The sequence below is a fragment of the Talpa occidentalis genome, unplaced genomic scaffold, assembly GCF_014898055.3.
Source record: "Talpa occidentalis isolate TD23 unplaced genomic scaffold, MPIMG_talOcc4v2.1 talOcc4.7, whole genome shotgun sequence".
Taxonomy (NCBI): domain Eukaryota; kingdom Metazoa; phylum Chordata; class Mammalia; order Eulipotyphla; family Talpidae; genus Talpa; species Talpa occidentalis.
The window spans coordinates 128,379,821-128,400,343 of record NW_023605083.1 but is presented as its reverse complement, the minus strand read 5'-3'; the positions used below and the strand labels follow the sequence as shown (position 1 = coordinate 128,400,343).

The 20,523-nt window shown below is 41.6% G+C and overlaps 1 protein-coding gene across 2 annotated transcripts in view; it reads right to left on the bottom strand.

The window, feature by feature from the left end:
* The window catches only part of MAP2K6 (mitogen-activated protein kinase kinase 6), a 117,246-nt gene that overhangs the window by 20,768 nt on the left and 75,955 nt on the right, over positions 1–20,523 (bottom strand). For both annotated transcript variants that reach the window (XM_054689658.1, XM_054689659.1), the window contains exons 3-10: positions 13,611–13,659; positions 12,912–13,025; positions 11,480–11,599; positions 10,598–10,714; positions 9,895–9,946; positions 7,606–7,733; positions 6,254–6,331; positions 4,677–4,816 (exon numbers count right to left, since the gene is read on the bottom strand). In XM_054689658.1, coding sequence (XP_054545633.1) covers positions 4,677–4,816; positions 6,254–6,331; positions 7,606–7,733; positions 9,895–9,946; positions 10,598–10,714; positions 11,480–11,599; positions 12,912–13,025; positions 13,611–13,659 — 798 coding nt within the window. The remainder of the gene's footprint in view (positions 1–4,676; positions 4,817–6,253; positions 6,332–7,605; positions 7,734–9,894; positions 9,947–10,597; positions 10,715–11,479; positions 11,600–12,911; positions 13,026–13,610; positions 13,660–20,523) is intronic.

Sequence of the window (20,523 nt, the reverse complement as noted above, 5' to 3'; positions counted from 1 at the left end):
ACCTCAATGATTATTGGCCAATCAGCTATTTCTGGACTTCTGCCTCAGATAAGAAAGCTCAAAGTAAAACACAAGCACTACTGCAGAATAATGATGGAAAATCCTTACACAGCAAAGCGAGGTTGTTTATTGAATTAACACAACTGATATAACCTACTCCCTCCATCTTTTAAATAAAGAACACTTCAAAACATGGACTAAGAATAGTAAAACACTCAGGATAAGGTTGGGGAAGAAAAGCAAATTTTCCATGTTTAATAGGAAGTGCTTGAAATTCAGTATAAAATAACAACGGTGAAGTTCAAAGCTCCACCAATTTCTTCTTGGATTTGAGTCAGACTTTTGAATTTTCAAGTGGCTTGTCATTTTCAAGCGTGCAATTAGCTAACTGCCCTAATTCCTCTTCCAAATGCCACAACACACGTCCCTGACTGTAGCTGACACTAAAAAACAACTACACGCTGTCTTGAGAATGGCTAGCTTTAAGATTGTGCTGAGCAGAGGATTTCTGCCTATTGAACTCCCCTGATCATTTCCAGGAAGGCTTATAAGGTGCATCCACAGAATAAAGCACAGTGCACCTCTCACGCTGTACATTTGGCATAAGCTAAATAAATATTCTTTTTACTGTCCCCCCTCAGCATGTTGGAAACTGTATTTCTTTGTTTTGTAATAATTCCTCTGAATCCATCAACATCTGGCGGGCCCCCAATGCCATCAGGCTGGTCAGCTGGGCACTGAGCCTCTTAAATAGGTTTGAGTGGTACAGCATAGAGGTAGACCAGTTATTTGGGCACCCAAGAGTTGGTTTCCAGGAGCTTTTTCAGTCCCCAAGCCTGTGAACTTATAGGAAGGGGTTTGAGTCAAAAGTGGAAATATGCTAAGATTCCATTTTCTTAAGAAATTAATTTGTAAACCCTATAGTAGGACTAGACTGTAAGAGTTTTTTTTTTTTTCTATCAAACTTCTCTATTTTGAATCCTGAAATGAGGCCATGGGGTCAGTACTACTCAACTCAGTATGTCTTTAAAGCCCTATGACAAGACAGCCATTGTGAAAAGAAAAAAAAAAAAAAAAGGAAGCAGTATTATTCAGTAGTCCATGTTTCAAAATACATAAAGGGTCTGTAAGAAACTGCTGTTTTCCTCAAGTTCATAAAGAAAAAAAATGCCTTAATTCATTTCCTTGTCCCTTCCCCTGACCCTAGCATATCTCTGGTGTTAGTACAAAAAAGACCCATGAGCTAGATCTCTGGGCTCTACATGCAATTTTGGGTATGACGGTAATAGCCTATAAGTGCTCACTATTCCAACCCACAAACCAACTGACTGTCAACTGACAAGCAGCAGGCAGAGGGAAACAGCCACCAAGTTGCGCAGGGGGTGAAAGTACATGAGTCACAGCACTGTGATGTCATCAGATACTTAGAGAGGACACATCCCACCAACAATCGCCAATACTCTGACAGGTCACCAAGGCTGTGAACATACCCTTTTCCTTCTAATCCCACAGATAATATGAAATCAAAACATACCTATATCTATCTTGAAATGTGAGATTAAATTCTTTACTTTACAAATCTATAGCTCCTTTCCCCACCTACCACAGAGCCGGGGTTTTATTGGGAAGTCTTAAGACGAGGTCATAATCATAGAGGCCACCTGATAAAGGTCCTTTTGTGAAGATGTGTCTCAAAATTACAGCTTTATGTATAGGAAGATGGAGGTAGGCTCACAGAAAAGGTCCTTCTCTTCAGCAGGAAATAGAAAACATGTTCAGAGGTCATAATCCTTTTTCCTTTCTTTCTGCTCATCTCTAGATCAACCTGAGAACTGTCAGTAGCCCAACAAGTGAAAAAACAAGAGGGAAGGATGTCTGTATCCATATACTGACACATACAAAAAATAAAATTGCTTCCATAAAGATCTAAGCCCTTCATGAAATCTTTTGGAAAATCAGTGCCATTTTTTGAAAGTATTAGATAACTTTGCCAACTCAGTTGGCTTCAAAATAATATTCATACTGAGGGGTAGCTAAGAAAATATATTGGTGGCTTATGGTAGGCAGAAAGCAAGTGAACCCGTGTCTGAAATAGGAGAGCTTAACTAAAAATGTTCATAAAATCAACATTAATATTCCCCTTCCATTTCCCAATTTCCATGCCAACAAAAACAATTCCCTGTTTTATACAATTGATTTTCTTAAGGATCAGATCCAACCGGAATTACGACACTGAAATTTGAAGAACTTATTCTTTGACGACTTCAAAGTTGAATTGATTTGAGTTTTGCTCTTGGTATTATTTTTTGAGTAAATGCCATAAGCAAGCCAGACTGGCTTCCTTGCACACAAATGAAAGGATATGGAATTGACAGTATTAACACGATTAGCAATTCTTAGGAAGCTGGAGAAAACCTATGACTGACTTTTTTTTTTAATTTATGAAATATAATAGCTGAGACTAAAATCTAAAGTTGAGAAGAAAAGACAGGAAAAAAAAGGGGGGGCTGTGGAGATACTATGTGAGTGTTTAGGGCGGTAGGTAGAATCCAGGGTGAATCCTGTAGAAAGAACAGTAATTGAAATATCTGGAATTTCCACATCATGCATTAAAATTAGAGAAACAAATTCAAGGATTTCCTTTTTAAATTTACCTGTAAAAACTTCAACACTCTTATTCTTTAGGGGAAATTTCAAGTAAGAGCAAAAGGTACATTAGTAAAAGGAAAATAAGTAAATGAGTGGTTGTTAAATAAGTCACAAAAGAAAAATAACTTTTGAACAGGAAGCAGCTAATAACAGGTCCACAGCTCATAGATCTAAACTAGGGGTTCTCGCTCAAGCTGTACTGCAGACTCACTTAACAATATTTGGGAAATACTAATATTCAGGACCCTCCCCAGACCAATTCAATCAGAATCTCAGAGGCCGAGGCCTCAGTGCATTTGTAAGTTCTCCTAAGCTTTATATGGAGCAGGCAGAGTTGAGAACTCTTAGTGATTCACAATAGAAACTCGCTGTTCTCAAACTTGTCAACTCAGCCTGTTCTTACCAAAGACTCTTAGGGAAAAGGGATAGGTGGAATAGGAGCTATAGGAAGAACAACTTGAAAAGACTTTCCCAGATAAGGTGTTTCTCCTGGACAACTTCTCTTGAACTACTGCCCTGAAATATCCAAGATGACTATCCCTTATCTTATGTGACCTTTACACAATGGAGAACATGGCAGTTAAAAACAACCAACCAACTAAAAACACAAGTTCTTGAATCCAGAAGGTCAAACCATGAATCCATCTCCACCTGGCAGGTGGAGCACCACTCCCACACTCACTGAAGGGAAGCAGAGGGAGGGTCCTCCATGGGCACCCAAAGGATGCACCCTTGTAAGTAGCACCCACCACACACCAAAATAGAGTTCAAGATGCCTGCCTTTCTCTGGTCGCTCAGCCAAGAGCAAACACAATGGTGGGTCAACTTTAGAGATCATGAGGGAAAAGTACCACAGTGATCTAGAACCTCAAGCTCCCCAAAAGCTTAAGGGACATTCATTTCATAAGCCACAGAGTTTGTCTGTTCATGTTTGTCTCGTTACATTTCCCAGTAAAATCTGTATTCAGAACACTGCTCCCAAAGAGCATGGTGGCCAAGGAAGGACTGCCTTGTGAAAGGTGTTGCTTCAGAATCCTCTAGACTTTCAGACTTCAGTGCTCCAGCACCTTCCTCAGAAGCAAGTGACCAGAATTGCTTGTCTCAGAGGGTAATTGCTGGGCTTGTCAACATCTCTGATTGCCCTTCCTCACAGTTCTCATCTGTTTCTGAGGATTCCCCCATAAGCAAATATGGTGCCATGGTGGGCTTTACTTTGGCACCTCTTTCCTGCACCATTGCAAAGATCATTAGTATCAAGCTATGATGGCCTCTGGTCCTACGCAGACAGAAACCACTAGATTTCCTAGTAAAAAAAAAAAAAAAACCTAGCTCCACTCTTACTTTCCTTGATTCCATGAAAACCAAGTCCACAGTATTAGCACAACTTCTTCCATACTCCCTCCATAGACCCCCCAGGAGGCAGTCTAGAAAACACTAGAATTACTAGGCAGGACTACTACATTTCTAAGTAACTTTCTGAAATTACCTGCTGTCTTCTCTATCCAAGGTAACTGCGTGTGTCTTATCTGCACCCCATTCCTAGTCTCCAAGGGGTCCCACCACCTCTTCTTTATGCTCTAGGCAACATCAAATTGCTTACAGCTCTCATCAAGGACATTCTCACTTTTATGACATGATGGATGATGTTCCTTCTGTGGAAGACCTGGGCCCTAATCTCATTTCCCCTCCACTTGGAAAGCACCTCACATGGTTCCAGCTCAGGATTTATCTCCTCCAGAAACTGTACCCTAATGCCCTTTCTGAGGTCCCCAAATACCCTATGTGTATCACGAGACTTGCCATCATGCGCTATAATCAGTATGGATGGATGACACGCCCCTATTTGACTTGCACTCAGTGGGGACAGGGACTGGAATAGAGGCATCGTGATTTCTCTGGGATCAAGGGCACACTCCATAAATGCTTTTGGAATGCATGTGTGCACATGGGTTAAAAGCGGCAAAGGAAACTCATGAGGACGTGTCTTTTTCCTGAACGCTGGCACCTGGGTGATGCAGTTCTCTTACCACTGTGAGGTAAAGTCAACAAACTCTTCCGAGAACTTGTCTGCTGGGAGTTGTGGCGATGGCTCCTCCACCACCTGTTTGAGCTGCTGAAAAGGAGTCCCCCATGAATCATAAGGAAACCGAAGAATGGCCAACTCAATCTAGAGGGGAGAGGAAAACAAGGAGACAACAGCTTAATGAGGACAACTTTAGGGAATCTGCTGTGTTTCATTCCTGGAAAGCCAGTGATAAATACAAAGGTGAAGTTCAAGTATGGGGGACTGTGTATGAGAAACTAATAATGTTATTCTCTAGCAATTTCACCCTCCAATTTCTAGTGCTGGAGATTTTCAAACACCGTCTTGCTAGGACAGCCATTTAAGTCTATTGAAAATAGTTCTTATTAAAACCCACCATGGCCCTGGGTAAAATCATCAGCCAGGAATATTAAACTTCAGGATGGAAGAGCAAATGATTTTTCAAATGCTGGTTCTGAACAGTTAATTCTCACCCCAAGCGCTGATCGTCTGCTGCCATCTACAGGGCCCGAGGTGAAGTGGAAAAAAAACAACCTAGACCAAATGACTGATCTTTTTTTGGACTTGAGTACAGGCCACTTTGCCATTCCAAGAGCACATGTTTTCTGGGCAGGGTCATGAAATAATTCATGGGATTTAATCAGCTGCTCAGTCTGGGAATGAGCCAGGAAAACAGGGGATCATTCCAGACCTTGGTGATACACTGACAATTTATGATTGCCAAACGGGGCATTGACCATATCACCTTTGGGCTGTGCCCATGGAAATGATTCTATCTGTTGTCATGTCTTTTGGGCTATACCTGACCTCAACAGAGAAGACTTCATCATAAGCACATTCCAGGAAGCCTAGCCTGCATCCTGGTTAATGCAGCTCGAGCAGGTCCTCACCCCTTAGTACACTTTGAGTTGAGCTTCTGATTAGAATAATTCCATTTGAAACTATTAAGGAAAACTATCAGGAATAATAGCTAGACCTTCTCCTGTTACAGATAATGTCAGCGAGATAGCCCATGTGACTATATCAGTTACTCACAGGCACACAAGTAGTTAGAAAAGGAACAAAGAGAAAAACTGGATTTGCGGGCCTCCCCGGTGGCTCAGTGGTTGAGCGCTGGGTTGCAAAGCTGCCCGCAGCCTCTGCAGCGCTGGTTCAATCCCCAGCTGCTCCCCGGCCACCGGAGGAGGGTCCCACATGGCGCGCAGACCTCTCCTGCCGCCCGCTGCTCCCCTCAGCAGTGTACTTCGGTCCTTCTGCCTGCTCTGCTCCCCGCTCTGGCTCTGGTGAATTCTCTCACCCTCCCGCGCTTCTGACTGTACCCAGTGCTTGTATAAATAAATAAATAAATAAATCTTTAAAAAAAAAAAAACTGGATTTGCCCAATCCTGGTTCTGTATTTCTACTAGCCCATACTGCAAACAATGGCCACTCAAAATCTCCTGCCATCTCAGATAGGGAAGATGCCCAAGATCAACACTTAGGGTGTCTGCCACGCTGTTTACCCCACCCCAGCATCATGTCTGGGACCTCACAGCCCATGAGGCTCATCTTATACACTACCATAGTGATGCCCAGACTCCAAATGTCAGACTTCACACTGTATCCCTTCTGGTTGAGCTCTGGGTTTATTCTTTCAGGCTGGAAAGGAGAAAGGGAGAAAAAAAAAAAACTGAGATGATGTTCTTAGCTCAGCGGAGTCTCTGGGGCAGGACGAGCACAGCTGCCAGGTGAATTCTTTCAAGCTGGTAACGTGCCTCCCGGGCCCAGAAGACTCACTAACTACAATAAACATCAGCGTCCCCATGGGCTTTCCTTCTGTCTACATTAGGCTTTTCTTGGAGACAGTCACGGATCAAAGTGCCCTCACAATTCAAAACTAATTTCAATTTTTTGCCTGAAGAAGAAACGGGGAATATGTCAGAAAGGCCCTTTGCTGATCTAGAATTATCCTGGTTTAAAACACCCACAGTGCAGAACTCTTGGATCAACAAGAGTTGTGTGAATAGCAGCAGCTAATGTCACCTCCTTTCTGAACACTGGAAGCTTTTCGATCCCAAGCACAAGCCCAACCCAAATACTGTGTGTCTCTCACATTCGAGGAGTCCCATCAGTCTTTGCTGATGGCAATCCTCTTCATGACTGTGAGGGTCTGTCGGACTAACCCTACTGACTTGATTGGGCCAGTTCAATGTATGTGTGTGTGTGTGTGTTTAATTGTATTAACTTTATTGAAGAAACATTGGTTTACAACACTCTATGTGATTCAGAGGTACAGGGTCAGACCTCTTCAGCTGTATGTCACCTCACTGTAGGCACCACCCCAGCATCCACAATCCTCCACACAGTCTGTGGTGCCCCCTCCACACTTGGCTCTCCACACCTTGAGCTCTCCCTCTGTTAGCCTCGGTTCTGCAGTCAGATATGTATCTAGGGTTTGTTTTGCTTTAGTCTGGGTAATTTAAATTCTATTTACTTACCTGATCTCCTGGTTGACTCCACCCCACATACATACACCCCTCCCAACACCACATTACACATACATAGGCACAGCAGCAGCAAGTAGTGACCTTAACCCAAGGCTTAGAGGGCAATTGCCTCATTTTTCTCAATAAGTGATGATCACATACACACACACACACACACACACAAATTCGATTTTCTGTTCTGGCCTCAACCAACAAGGTAACACTCCATTGCAGTTCACTGTGGGATATTGTGTGGGCATGTATTTTTTTTTTTTTTCACCAAATAATATACCTCTTGATTGATTGTTTTAAAAAAATAATATATCTGAAGCAAGTGACTAAGTATTTCAGTCAAGAACTATTTAAGAACACAACAGCTTTCCCGCGCGGGTCTCCACTTCCTGCTTCCCACAGGCCTGTGCGGCAGCGGCCATGACGGGTACTTACGGCCATGTAGGGCTTGCACCCCGCGTCGATCGTTTTAGCCACAGAGTCCACCAGGTAGCCACTGATTCCAAAATCGCACATCTTCACTTGGCCCAAAGCATTGATCAGTACATTAGAAGGTTTGACATCTGGAAGGGAGAACAGCCAGGAGTCCATCATCCTGACCTGCTTGGGGATTCGTTTCTCCACCACCAGAGGGCCCAGAAGCTCCATGCTCCATCTCCTTCCTCTCCCCATGGAGACTGCCATCCCTCACTCACTTCCTTACCTCTTACTGCTTTCAGTTTATTTTCTATTTTATGGGAAGCCTTCTTATACAACTGTGGACCCATCCATGGGAAGAACTGCTTTCTGCATTTATTTTATCATCTTCATTGCCTCCTTACATGAAGTAGGTACTTAAAAAATTGCCACTGAATCAAATGCTCAGTGAATTATGCAGGGTGAATAAATTTTAGAGACTTCCTGGACTACATTGCCCATGATGAGCTATACTGCACTGTACATTTAATCATCTAGAGGGTCCATCTCATGTGGAGTGTGCTGACAATTTTTTAGAAGCCCAGTGCATGATGATCTATCACATCCGTGTAGGAGGAAGAGAATGAGACGTGAGACTGTGACAGAAGATACACTAAATGCAATCAAAATGACTAATTTTGATTGAAGCCTCTGCAAGAGGTGTGTCAAGGGTCACTTGGTGGAATTCACTTAATTCCAGACCACCTGGCAGGTCACAAAACACCACCGAATGTGAATGAAGGGTATTAGTGAATATTTTTAAATGACTCTTTCAGATGGAAAGCTGCATGCTTTCCACACCACCTGCCAGAACCACTATCATCTCTGGATTATGGAATTAGAAATTACAGTTAAGTGTTTCCTTTGTGACACTTCTCACAAAGGATAAGTAATCTGAGAAAACAGTTATTCTAAAAACTTTTAAAGTTATCCTTTAAGTTTCCCTTAAACTAAACAGCAGATATATAAATTTCATTTTATTTTTATGCCTTATGTATATTTTCAAATATAAACAAATTCTTAAAAAATAACTTTTATCTTGTGGATAATACCTATTCTTCCTCCTATCTAGGTTCCTCCACAACTTTCTTCTCCTTCCTGTTTCCCAATTTTTGATAACAATGAACAACAACAACAACAATAGTCACACTGAGGCATTTTACATTATTTTCAATTTCAATTTCTGTAAATTTCAATCACAGAAAGTGTAAGAATTACCAAATCACAATGCCCTAGGAACTGTCAAAATTTTCCATTATTTTTCCTGAAGGTTGAGCATTTCGCTTCCAAGATATCTACTCTAGGCACCTATTGGTAATCACTGTCTTGTTTCATATTCTTCCTAGACTATTTCCATACTGGTACTTTCATATTTCTAACGTGGCTCCCTTTTTCATGTGTATGTTACATATTTGTCTATTGTCTGTATATTCCCTATCAAGAATATTTATCTTCTCAGATACCCTCAGGGCACATAGGATCGTATTGTATAAACACAGTGCTGCATAAATACTGGGACTGATTATAAAAGATAAATGGATGAGTAGACAGATGGGTACATGGATGTATGGATAGGTGAACGGAGGGATAGATGGATGGATGGAGAGATGCATGCATGGGTGGGTAGATGGATGAATGAATGGGTGGAGGAATGGATGGGTAGAGAGACGGATAGAAGAAAGGTGACAGAATGTATATGTGGGTGAGTGGATGGATAAAGAGAGTAGGGCGGAAGAAAAGAAAGAATGGAGAAGAATAACAGACAAATTACCAATTTGTTCACCTTATCATCCTGCCTCCTGCTGTCTGAAAGGACTGTGCTTTATACCAGAACCTTTTGCACTTTAATGTATACAGTGCACTTTAAAGTACCTAGGAAATTACTAAAATGCAGGTTCTGATTTTGTGACAGATTCATGTTTTGTGACACATGACCCTGATTTTCTAACAAGCCTCCAGTTGCTACTGAATATTAGAGAAATGTTGATCCTTCTCAAGCAGAATTATCAATGGGGAATCCCAAAATTTGGCTTGGTAACAGATATTTTATATTCAAAATGAATAATATAAAGGTCACATCTTTTTATGGCTTCAGAAAGCTAAAGCACAGCCATTTAATGATTTGCTATCCGGTCCCAAAGTAGTCCCTTTAGCTGTCTTATTTGGCTCAATTCTACTTCCATTCATTTAGGAGAGGGAGGAAGAACTCCAGCTAAAAGAAATGAATTTTATAAGAGAAACAGCCAACACAGCTCCACGGATGCTTACCTCGATGAATGACAGAGAGCTTACTGTGTAAATGTTCTAATGCTTTTACAATCTGCAAGAGAAACACAAGACAGATTTATTTCTCCCCATCACTGGAAAGAAATTGAATGTTAAGTATATCCACTATTTATTATGCCTGGCTTAAGGTCACAAGGTGAGGTATTTTCTCAAATAGCATTGGTCCTCTCCAGGAAATACGCAGAAATCACACAAATTGGACTCTGCCCAGCAGGGAGGACTCTATCTTATAGCAGAGAGGATGTCTCACTCATCTAGTGGGGTTTTTATTTGGCCTCCAGCATTGTTTTCTCTCTACTGTCCTGAGTCATTAAGAGAACAGCCCTTCTTTCCATTTACCTTCTGTTTCCTTCTATGCCTATTCAGCCTAAGAAAACATAAAAATCTGCAAAAAAAAAATCAAAATAAATGAATATCAGAGCATAGAAACCAGGAATGAGGTCATAGCAGATGTAGGTCTTGCTTGGAGGTATTTTAGAATTTACCATACCAAGTCAACTAGTGAAACTTTCTAAACTGTGCTCAGAAAGAAAAGCTCTCATTTATCCATCCACAGATGCACTTGCGCATTTGACATGTGCTGGATGGAAGTAGAGGTTCAGGAAGGGTTCTTTATACTGTGACCACAGACACATAAGGTCTAGGCTTCTCACATTCCCCTTGAGTAGGTTTGTGACATACTCACAGAAACTGCTATTTTCCCTAAGATGTCCTCTGGAATTGTTTGGCCTTTATCAATCACTTGTTTATAGAATTTATCTAGTGACGTATCCATGAGCTCCATGCAGATCCAGACATCACCCTGGAGACAGATCAGTTCAGAGATTATTAGAGAGGACAGAAAAAGAAAGAAGACACAGTTTGCACCTGTCAGGAAGAACTATTTCTTGCTTGAGTTTTTGGAGGAAATGTAGTTTCCCTTCTAGATCTTCGAGGAATTAAAAACTAGCAAGATTATCTCCAAAGAGCAAACTAGCAGACAGTCAAGCAGGACTTGAATGTGACCTCCTGTGCCTGAGACCTCAATGCCAATGACCACAAGATCCCAGAATTGGTCACTGCCCTCTCGGAGTCATGTCTGGATAAATATTCCATGTCTCACTTCCCACACTCACCACTGGCCCCAGTTAATCAAAGCCTGCTTTTAAGAGTGAGACGAAGCATCGAGATCCACTTAATGGCAGAGTGAGAAGCAGAGGTAGAGCAAAGAGGTCAACAGTATGCAAGGCTCGCTGCAATGTAGCAAGTGGCCAAAAGCCCAGAATATTTCCGATTTTGAGGACCCCCTACAAATCAGTCAATAGATGCTTGATATACACAGTTCTGCCAAAATAGACAAACCAATTCAGAAAGAAGGGAGCCTGAGAATCATTAAAAGGGTTAACTCCACTTGTAAAAGTCACCATTTCAAGGCAATTCTGCAGCAGGCTATGGCATCCCTGTAAGCATGCAGCTCTCTCAAGAAGACAGGCCAAACCAGAAAGCCCTCCTGTGGCAGTGATGGGATCACAGAAACTTCTTTTCAAGTTATTGCTCCCCTTGGACTTTGAGCTAAAGAATTACTTACCTCCCGGAAGAGTGCACCATAAAAGGTGACCGTGAAAGGACAGTCCACCGTCCTCATGGAAATATCCAAATCCATCAGTAGCCTTTTCTGCTCCTGGCTATTGACTGTGGCCCGGATCCGCTACATGGGAACAGGGGAGAAATGTATAGTTACTGCTCTGAAGATGAATCAGCTAGTTAAGCAGAGGCCAGGAAGAGTCCTGTCTTGAACACAATATACACATTCCCATCATAACTTCGAGCAAAACCTGTCACAAGTCTACCCTAAGTGATTAACTACTTGTAAAAATGAAGAACAAAGAAAACTGTTACCTATTGATTTCCCAAATAATTCCTGGTAAGAAACAAACTGATAATATCCCAAATGGTTGGAATATTTCTAAGAAACAAAAATGGTCTGGTTGACTGAGTTATGTCTGTTCATTGCAAAAAGGCCACAGTATTTTGTGGCTGATTTGGGGTCTTCCAAACCTCCCCCCCCAACAATATTCTCTTTGAGAACAAGAATATTTGGACTAAACAACTGTCAGAGTATCGATGTGCTATAGGGAATAGAAGGAATCAAACAGAAGTGGAGAAACTGCTCCTGGTGTTTCTAAGGGAAGAGAAAGCCATCACACCAGCATATATGATCTTAACATACATGGCTAGGTCAGCTGACTAGGTCATGTATGTTAACAGGAAGATATCATGTCACCAGGCTTTCATGCTTTTGACCTACTTTGCAGAGAGTCTGCAGAACAAACTGAAAAATCTACAAGGTAAGGAAAAGATAGTTCCCTTCTCCACAAGCAAAAGGACCCAGGCATCCGGGCACTCATAGTTCTAACAAATGCCCGGATGGATGAACTTATCCAGAAACGGTCATTGTCCAAGGTCCTGTGGCCTCTACTCAAGAAATACATAGTGATTCTAAATTTCCTGTCACAGCTGAAAAAACAATGCAAATGGAGATAATTTTCCCCCTCAACCCTGGTTTCCTGATTTTGGGGGACAATACCCTAAAACCAATGAGTAGACAATAACAGAAACTTTTGAGACACAACTTTTGCTTAAATTCAGATTTGAACAATCAAGAAGACAAAAAAAAATTAAAAAAAAAACAACTTTGAAATGATTGAGGCAATTTTAATTTGGACGGAGTATTAGATGATGAGGTAGAAGTATTGTAATTCCTTTAACAGCGGTGATGGCATTGTGGCTGCATAAAAAATTCAAAGAAGGGGCGGATGCCTCAGTTTCATTATCAGTAACTGATATAACTGGTACCAAGAAAGCATCTCCCACTTATTTATAGGGAAATGATTGTTCTCTGCCAATGATCTTTTGTTTCACCGCATAAAAGATTGCTTCATTTCCATCAAAAGGGCTGATTTGCAATTGACAAGATAGTCACACAGCACAGGTAAAAGTTTGGGGAATGTCAATACTACCTTCACTGCCATGATCTGCCCACTGGGCACATGCCGCATCTTCTCCACCACCCCATAGGCACCTCGCCCCAGTTCCACTATCGGCTCCAGATCATCTGCCTTCACCTCAAAATTCTATAAGAGAGAAATAAGAATCATGTCAGGAAAACAAAAACAGGCTGGATGTAGACCATCTTGTCCATTCTCTGTTTTTTCCCAACACACTAAGGGTTTTTTTCTGGTCTGGAAGCATCTGTTCTAGAGGCTTTTCCCAGCAGCCACTGAAAGCAAGAAGAGCAGGGAGATGTTTAGACTCCCACAACTTGCCACCTGCTGACAGGCAATACACAGATCCCACTCCAGCTCAGCTTCCAGATTGCTCAAAATCAGCTCTCTTCCCCCGATGTCTTTGTCCTCTTCATTGCAGGTGCAATCCATTTGCTAACTGATAAGCAGTTAGATCTGTATTTTAAGAAAAGCGTCCCAAAGAAAATCATCTATTCTCCTTAAATACCTTCCATCAGGACCACACAGCCTGACTTCAGTTCGACATTCAGAATAACAAGAACTGCACATATCACTTCTGTTTAAATTCAAACTTTTGGGATCCACCCCCTGACAACATGGTCCGGAAAATAAATGTTGCAATGCTTCATCCAAAAGCATGCATCTAAAAGGATCAAGATAGTCACTAGTAATATTTAGTAATATTTTTCTTACCTGATTTCCAATAGAAATGCAAGCTTTGGAGTCTAAGTCTCGAGGTGGCCTAGAGAGACAAAGAGGAGAAAAAGAAACCTGAGCTACTGCAGTAAACATATCCTTCTGAAATCATGCAACTGGAGAGATTTTTCCTGAGGAATAAAGCATATTCCAATGTTAATCGTATGGGATTTGGAATCAATATATTTGGGCTTAAAAAAAATCTATTTGAACGTCCATTTCTTCTTTCTCATGAGGTCTTTATATTGACCTCCAGTAGAGGTGAGAATTTAATAAGATATTCCAAGTAAAATGCTTATTAGCAGGATGTAGGGCACATGGTAATTATCCAACAAATAAAAGTCATGCAGGGCCTCTCTGGTGGTGCAAGGGGTTAAGTCTCAGCCCTATGAAGCTATCAGCAGCCACTGCAGCATGAGTTTGATCCCTCGTCTGCTGCTCCCTTCAGCAGTGTATTTCAGTAGATCCTCCTGTTCTGCTCCCTACTTTTTCTCTGGTAAATCGCTCACCTTCCCCATCTCTGGCCTACATCCTAGCCCTTGTACGCATAAATAAATAAAATAAATCTTAATAATAATAAATAAATAAGTCATGCATACTTTTATCTACCAGAAAACACCAAACTTTTTCTTTCATACAAGAATATCAATGTGCCCAAATAGCCTACTTTTTTCCCCTAATTGTTTTAAAAAGAGACATTGATTTGGCATAAGGTTATGCTAACTCACAAAATTCAGTGCCTCCTTGGGTAATGTCAGTCCCTTAGAGAAAGCTGTCTGACCGCGGTGTGCACCTAACTGGGAACCTGGGAATCCATTTTCTTGCAATAAATGCATCAAACGAATCACAAGAACAACAATAAATGCCAAAAAACATCTTGTTAACCCCATCAAACCAATAAAGTAAGCAGATGCTAAAGACAAAAGAATCCTGGTGTTACCACAACAAGGTGACCAGAGAGGGAGCAAGCAGGGCCTCCCCACAGGACAGTCCCTGCCAGAATTGTTCCAGAAAGATACAAGGAAAATGAAAGGAAGGAGAGATAAAAAAAGGATCCTTGGCCAATGGCAATTTTTCCCAAACCTGATGTATTGTGTCCTTCTACGCCATCTGCTGAAACTAAACAAGAAAAAAAGTAGGAAAATAAATACAGATATAAACATGAGTCGATTAAGATTGTAAAAGTAAGTCCTCCCTCACCTCAAAATCCCCCTGGTATGCATGGAATACAGAAAGGTTTTTCCAAATACTAATTTAAAGCCTGGGACTAGGAGAGAGGAAAAGGATACACACCACACACACACATACACACACACACATAAACACACATTCTAACCCTAAACACACCACAAACACACCCCCCACATACCACACACACCTCCCTCACCCCACACACTATAAACACACACACCACACACAAACTCTATAAATACCACACACCACACACATAAACACACATTCTAACCCTACACACTCCACAAATACAGCCCCCACACATGCCACACAAAAATACCACACACACACTCCCCACAAATACCACACACACCACTCCACTCATACCCCACAAAAATACCACATACACTATACCACACACACTCCACACAAATACCACACACACCCAACACACATAAACATACACTATAACCCTACACTTAACACAAACGCACCCCCTCTGCACATACCACACACCTCTCCATACACCCCCACACACCACCCTACACATACCCCACACATACACAACAAATACTACACAACACATACACACCCCATACCACACATATAAACACAAAGCCCAATCCTATACACACCATAAACACACCACCCACCACACACAGCAGTGATTTTTCATGTGTCTTGCATTTCTGAGAGGGGAATTTTTCTTCAGAAAAGTGTCCCTGAAAAACACAAACTTCTAAAACTCTGATTTCTCATTCTTAAAATTCCCAAAGCTGTTTTTCTTTAGTTGTCACAATTTGTTTGTACAAATTGCACCAGAACTTTGAAATAAAAGCAAGTATCACTTCAAATGTGAATAATTCTTTACAACTGTTCAGCAGCTTTCCTTTTAAAAACTATGAACCAATGACAAGGTCACAAATTATTGGTGCCATCTCCACCTACCTGCGTCCAACAAGGATTTGGGGCCAGGGCTGATAGTTTCATAGTTTATGAATTACAGAGTGCTACGAATTACAGCCTGTGGCCCAGCTAAGGAAGAGTTTCACAGGTGTAAGGGATTGTGAGAAAACAGACAACAAAGAACATCCATCAGAGATTGTCTATGAACTGGGCAGCCTAGACTATCACCTAACTGGCCTTTGACAAAAAAAGTTGACTTACTTCAGTTTTATACTCCTTCATCTAATAGAATGGTTTCATGCCATTCTTGGACTGAGAAAAATGAAAACCAGAAAATCTCAGTGATTGCTGGGGACATACAGTCCTCAACAGAGCTGAAAATAAAACCCACATCCCCTGAATGTTAGTCTTGATCTAAGGAAGAAAGGATATGAGCTAAAAACCGTGCTACGTGTTTTTACCTGCATCTCATTTAATTCTTTCAACACACACACACACACACACACACACACACACCATACACATCTATGTGTATCATTATCCCCAGAGTAGAAACTGCTTGGTTCAGTGTTTAACTAACTTGTCTCCAGGTGGCGAACCATAGTCCCAATCCAAAGTCTGACTGAATCCTAGGAACCTGCCTCCGACACCCAGGCCTTCTCTAATGAAAATGATCTAGCCACCCAAGCCTCAAGCCTTCGGGCTCCTCCAGGCTGCCAAGAGCATCAAAAGATGGAGCCAAAGCCGACAGCTCATGTTGGGTTAGCTGACACTGTGTCCTGCTCAAGGCTGGGCATATTATCAATAGTTTGCCCGGAGTACAGAGTCTCTGCAGGAGGTTTATACAGTGGGTGGATGTTCTCTGTCGCTTATTCAATGTTTTAGTCCAATGAGGAATGAACCAAACTTATTACAAAACAAGTTTCACCTTCCCTGGAAGGTCAAAGGTATTTCAAAGGTCACCTGGTAATAGGTTTTGTTTTTTTTTTTTTTTTAAATGAACAACCAGTTTTGGTTTATTATAATGTTGACTTGCAATTCTACATGAGCAATCAATTTATTCTGTTACTAAAATGGCCTATTCAACAGTATTTATTAAGCATCTTCTTGGGCCAGAGTCTGTGCCAGACCCTTTATTGTCTGTAGTTTTCTTAAGTCTTAGAAGTATCATTATCTCCACTTTATTTTATATTTCTCTCTCCAAATTTACTTATTTATTTTCTTACATAGTTTATTGTTCATTTTTGAACAGCATTTGACTTCTCCCCTCGGGTGTAGCCTCCACAGTTCTCCCACCACCATAGCACCCGTGATCCATCACTACATTCCCTGAGCTCCTCCCTCCCCTGTTTTGGCCCCTCTTCTCCCCCTCCCCTGCTGGATACCTCAGATCTACTGTCAGCTTGCAAGTTTCGTGTTCCGTTTCTGTATATGTCACATACAAGAGAAACCATAGGATATTTATCTTTTTCCTTCTGACTTATTTCGCTTAGCATAAACCCTCCCAGCTCCATCCATGTTGCCGCAAATGGCATGAGTTTATCCTTTTTTTTTAAGATTTATTTATATATGCACATAATAGCTGGGGTGCAGGCCAGAGATACAGGAGGTGAGAGGATTCAGCAGAGACAGAGTGGGGAGCAGAACAGGCAGATCTACTGAAATACACTGCTGAGGGGAGCAGCCGCAGACAGGAGAGGTCTGTTGTGCCCTATGGGTCACCTCCCTGACCAGGAATAGAACTCATGATGCAGTGGCTGTGGATAGCTTCATAATGCTGCACTTTTATCCCTTGTGCCACCAGGGAGGTCCCATGAGTTTATCCTTTCAGATTGCTGAGATTATCTCCATCTTAAAATGAAAAGTTGACATTGAACATATTAGACCATTTAATATATTACATCATTCAAAGAGACAGCGAGATTAGAATCCGGACCTCACCACAATGTCTTCTCAACTGCAGGAGTGAAAGGTCTGGCCTCTCATTTCACAAGCTGTAGCTGGTGGGCACAGTCTCTGTTGGTCTAAAGTGTGGCCAAGAGCACATACTTGAGAGTCAGAGGGTCCTGAGCTTGGATGCCAGCTCTTCCCATTCGAAGCTTGGCAGTTCTAACAACACTCAGAACTGCCTTCCCTGAGAAACCACAATGGAGCAGGCAGGAGGCTGGATACTTACTATGGATTCTCCCATCTAATCACATGGCAACTATATTGTTGTTTATTCCTGTTTTTCAAAGGGGAAACTGTTACAGGGCAGGGAGAGGGGCACCCCAGAGCCCCCAAACCTGCCTGCTCTAAATAGGTTCTGCCATCCTCCACATCAAGACAAAACATATAGACCTTTAATGGGAAAGAACTTTAATATTATTAGTGTGCAATACAGAAAAAACAAAGAATATAGTTTTTAAATCAAGCACCCATAGTTACCCACCCTCTTGTGGGTAAAAGTCCACCCAAACGGGATTGGCCCAGAGCAAGGCCCGAAAGCAGCCACAAGTCTCAAGCACCTTCCAGCGGGGACCCATAGAAAAGGGTCAGAAACACACAAGTCTGGGAGGAAAAGAGCAAAATCAAAACCAGAATCAAAGCTGCCATTGTCACCTCCCCATGGGTCTCTCACCCACATCTGTGTCACCCAGCCCAGGACCAAGAAGCCAGCACAGTTTCTTCACGTCTCTGCTCCACGTGCCTCCTCTAGGTCTCCTCCTGCTCTCCATCCGGCTTTCTTCCTGCCCCAGTCTCATCTCCAGCTTCTTCTCTGCTCAGCTCCACCCTCCCTTGGGTAAAGCAGGGAACCTGGAACCTCCCATTTCCTTGGGGACCACCCTCTTACAAAACGAGGGCTTAGAGGGGTTAGGAAACTTGCCTAAAGCATGCAACTGGTGGAGTTTAGAACCCAAATAGAAACCCACGTATTCTAACTCATGCCTGAACCCTCACCCATGAAGCACTCCTGGGTAGGTTTGTTTTCTCACTTTTAAAGGGAGAATAGTAATTGCCTGTTGAGTTTCTTGGGAGAATTAAATGTAATAAAATTGATGAGCATAGAATTGGTTTTGAATTAGTTACTGCTAAGCAAGTGGGGCACAGTTCAGAGACCCCGGTCCAAGGGGCCTCCCTGGTGGCCTAGGGATTAAGTCTCAGCGTTATTACCTCTATGGCCTGAGTTCGATCCCTGGCCAGGGAGCTGCCCACATGGTGCAGCAGACCTCTCCTGTCTCGCCCGCTGCTCCCCTCAGCAGTGTATTTCAGTACATCTGCCTGTTCTGCTCCCCACTCTGTCTCTGGTGAATCCTCTCACCACCCCCACCTCTGGCCTACACCCCAGTTCTTCTGCACAAAAAAAAAAAAACCAGCAGTAAAATAAAAATGCATAGAAAAAAAGGAACCCAGCTCCAAGAGACACTGGCATCAGTTACTCAACCAAAGAGCTCAGAAAGAGGAACCACACACATGAAAGAAGGAGATGGAGTCTACCCCAGGCTATTTGTTTTTGTGTGGACAGCAAAGGGGGCAGGGTAAAAATGGTAAGAGTCACCAAGCCAACACCAAAAATTTGCCAAGAAAAATTCAAACGGGAAGCTTCTTCTTTAGGAGAACAAATTTGAGCCTCAGTATTAAAATAATAATAACAAGTCACTCCATGAGCTAACCTGGTATCGTCTACAATAATAAAGTGCTACTCTCAGCTTTACACAGTGAAAGAGAAAAGCAGACTCAAAGTTTATTCTGTTCTATGAAGGAAAGATAACACAGAAGCTAATTTTATGATTACACTGGGTTTTATTCCTTTATTTATCCTAAGGAAGGATTTAAAATTTGTAAAACACAGACAATTAATACAAGTTAGAAGCTGAAAAATGAAGTTTTTGAGGGAAGGACTAAATGTAAGATAGTTGGGACATTGATATAAGAAAATGTTCCAGAGGAAACAATAAACAGCACTAATGAAAGAAGTGAAAGAAAAACTCAAAATTTGCAGAAATCCTCCTTGTTCATGGTTTTGAAAACTCAATGTAGAAATAAGTCAGTTGTCCCTAAATGGATCAGCAAGTTAGACATAATTCCTACCAAAACCTCAACAAGCTGATTTGTGGACATAGACTAGCTTATTCCAAAACTTACATGAAAAAAGAAAAAAACAGAAGAGCCAAAGTCATTTTGAAAAAGAACAAAGATGGAAGGATCATTTTGCTCAGTGTTAGGCCTACTGTACAGTGGTCATAATCTAGAAGAGTGACACTGGCAGAGGGTGAGACACCTATCAGTGGAACAGAACAGAGGACCCAGAAATGGATCCAAACAATTAATATTTAACAAAGAAGTAAAGGCAAAGATGAGCAATAAGGCTTTTCAACAACTGCTGCTGGAGCAACTGGAAATGCAGTGGCAATAAATAAATAAATAAATAAAGTTCCACATAAACCCTACACCTTGTACAAAAATGAAGCTCAAAATATACTAAGGACTTAAATCTAAAATGTAAACCTATAGAACTTCTAGGAGAAAATCTTTAGGACACTGAACTAGATTCTTAAACTTGTCACAAAAGCATGACCCACAAGAGAAAAAATTGCTAGATTCAATTGGTCAAAACAGATGAAAAAACAAGGGTGGCCCTTTTGCAGAAAGAAAATATTTTTCCATCACATATTCGGCAAACTCCTAGAATATATAAAGAACTCTCAAACCTCCACATTAAAAAAAAACAATCTAATTAGTAAGCAGGCAAAGACATGCAATAGGCATTTCACCATGAAAGATATATGGCTGGAAGCAAAGAACCACGAGTGCTCAACTCCATGAGCCACTACAGAAATTAAAATTAAAA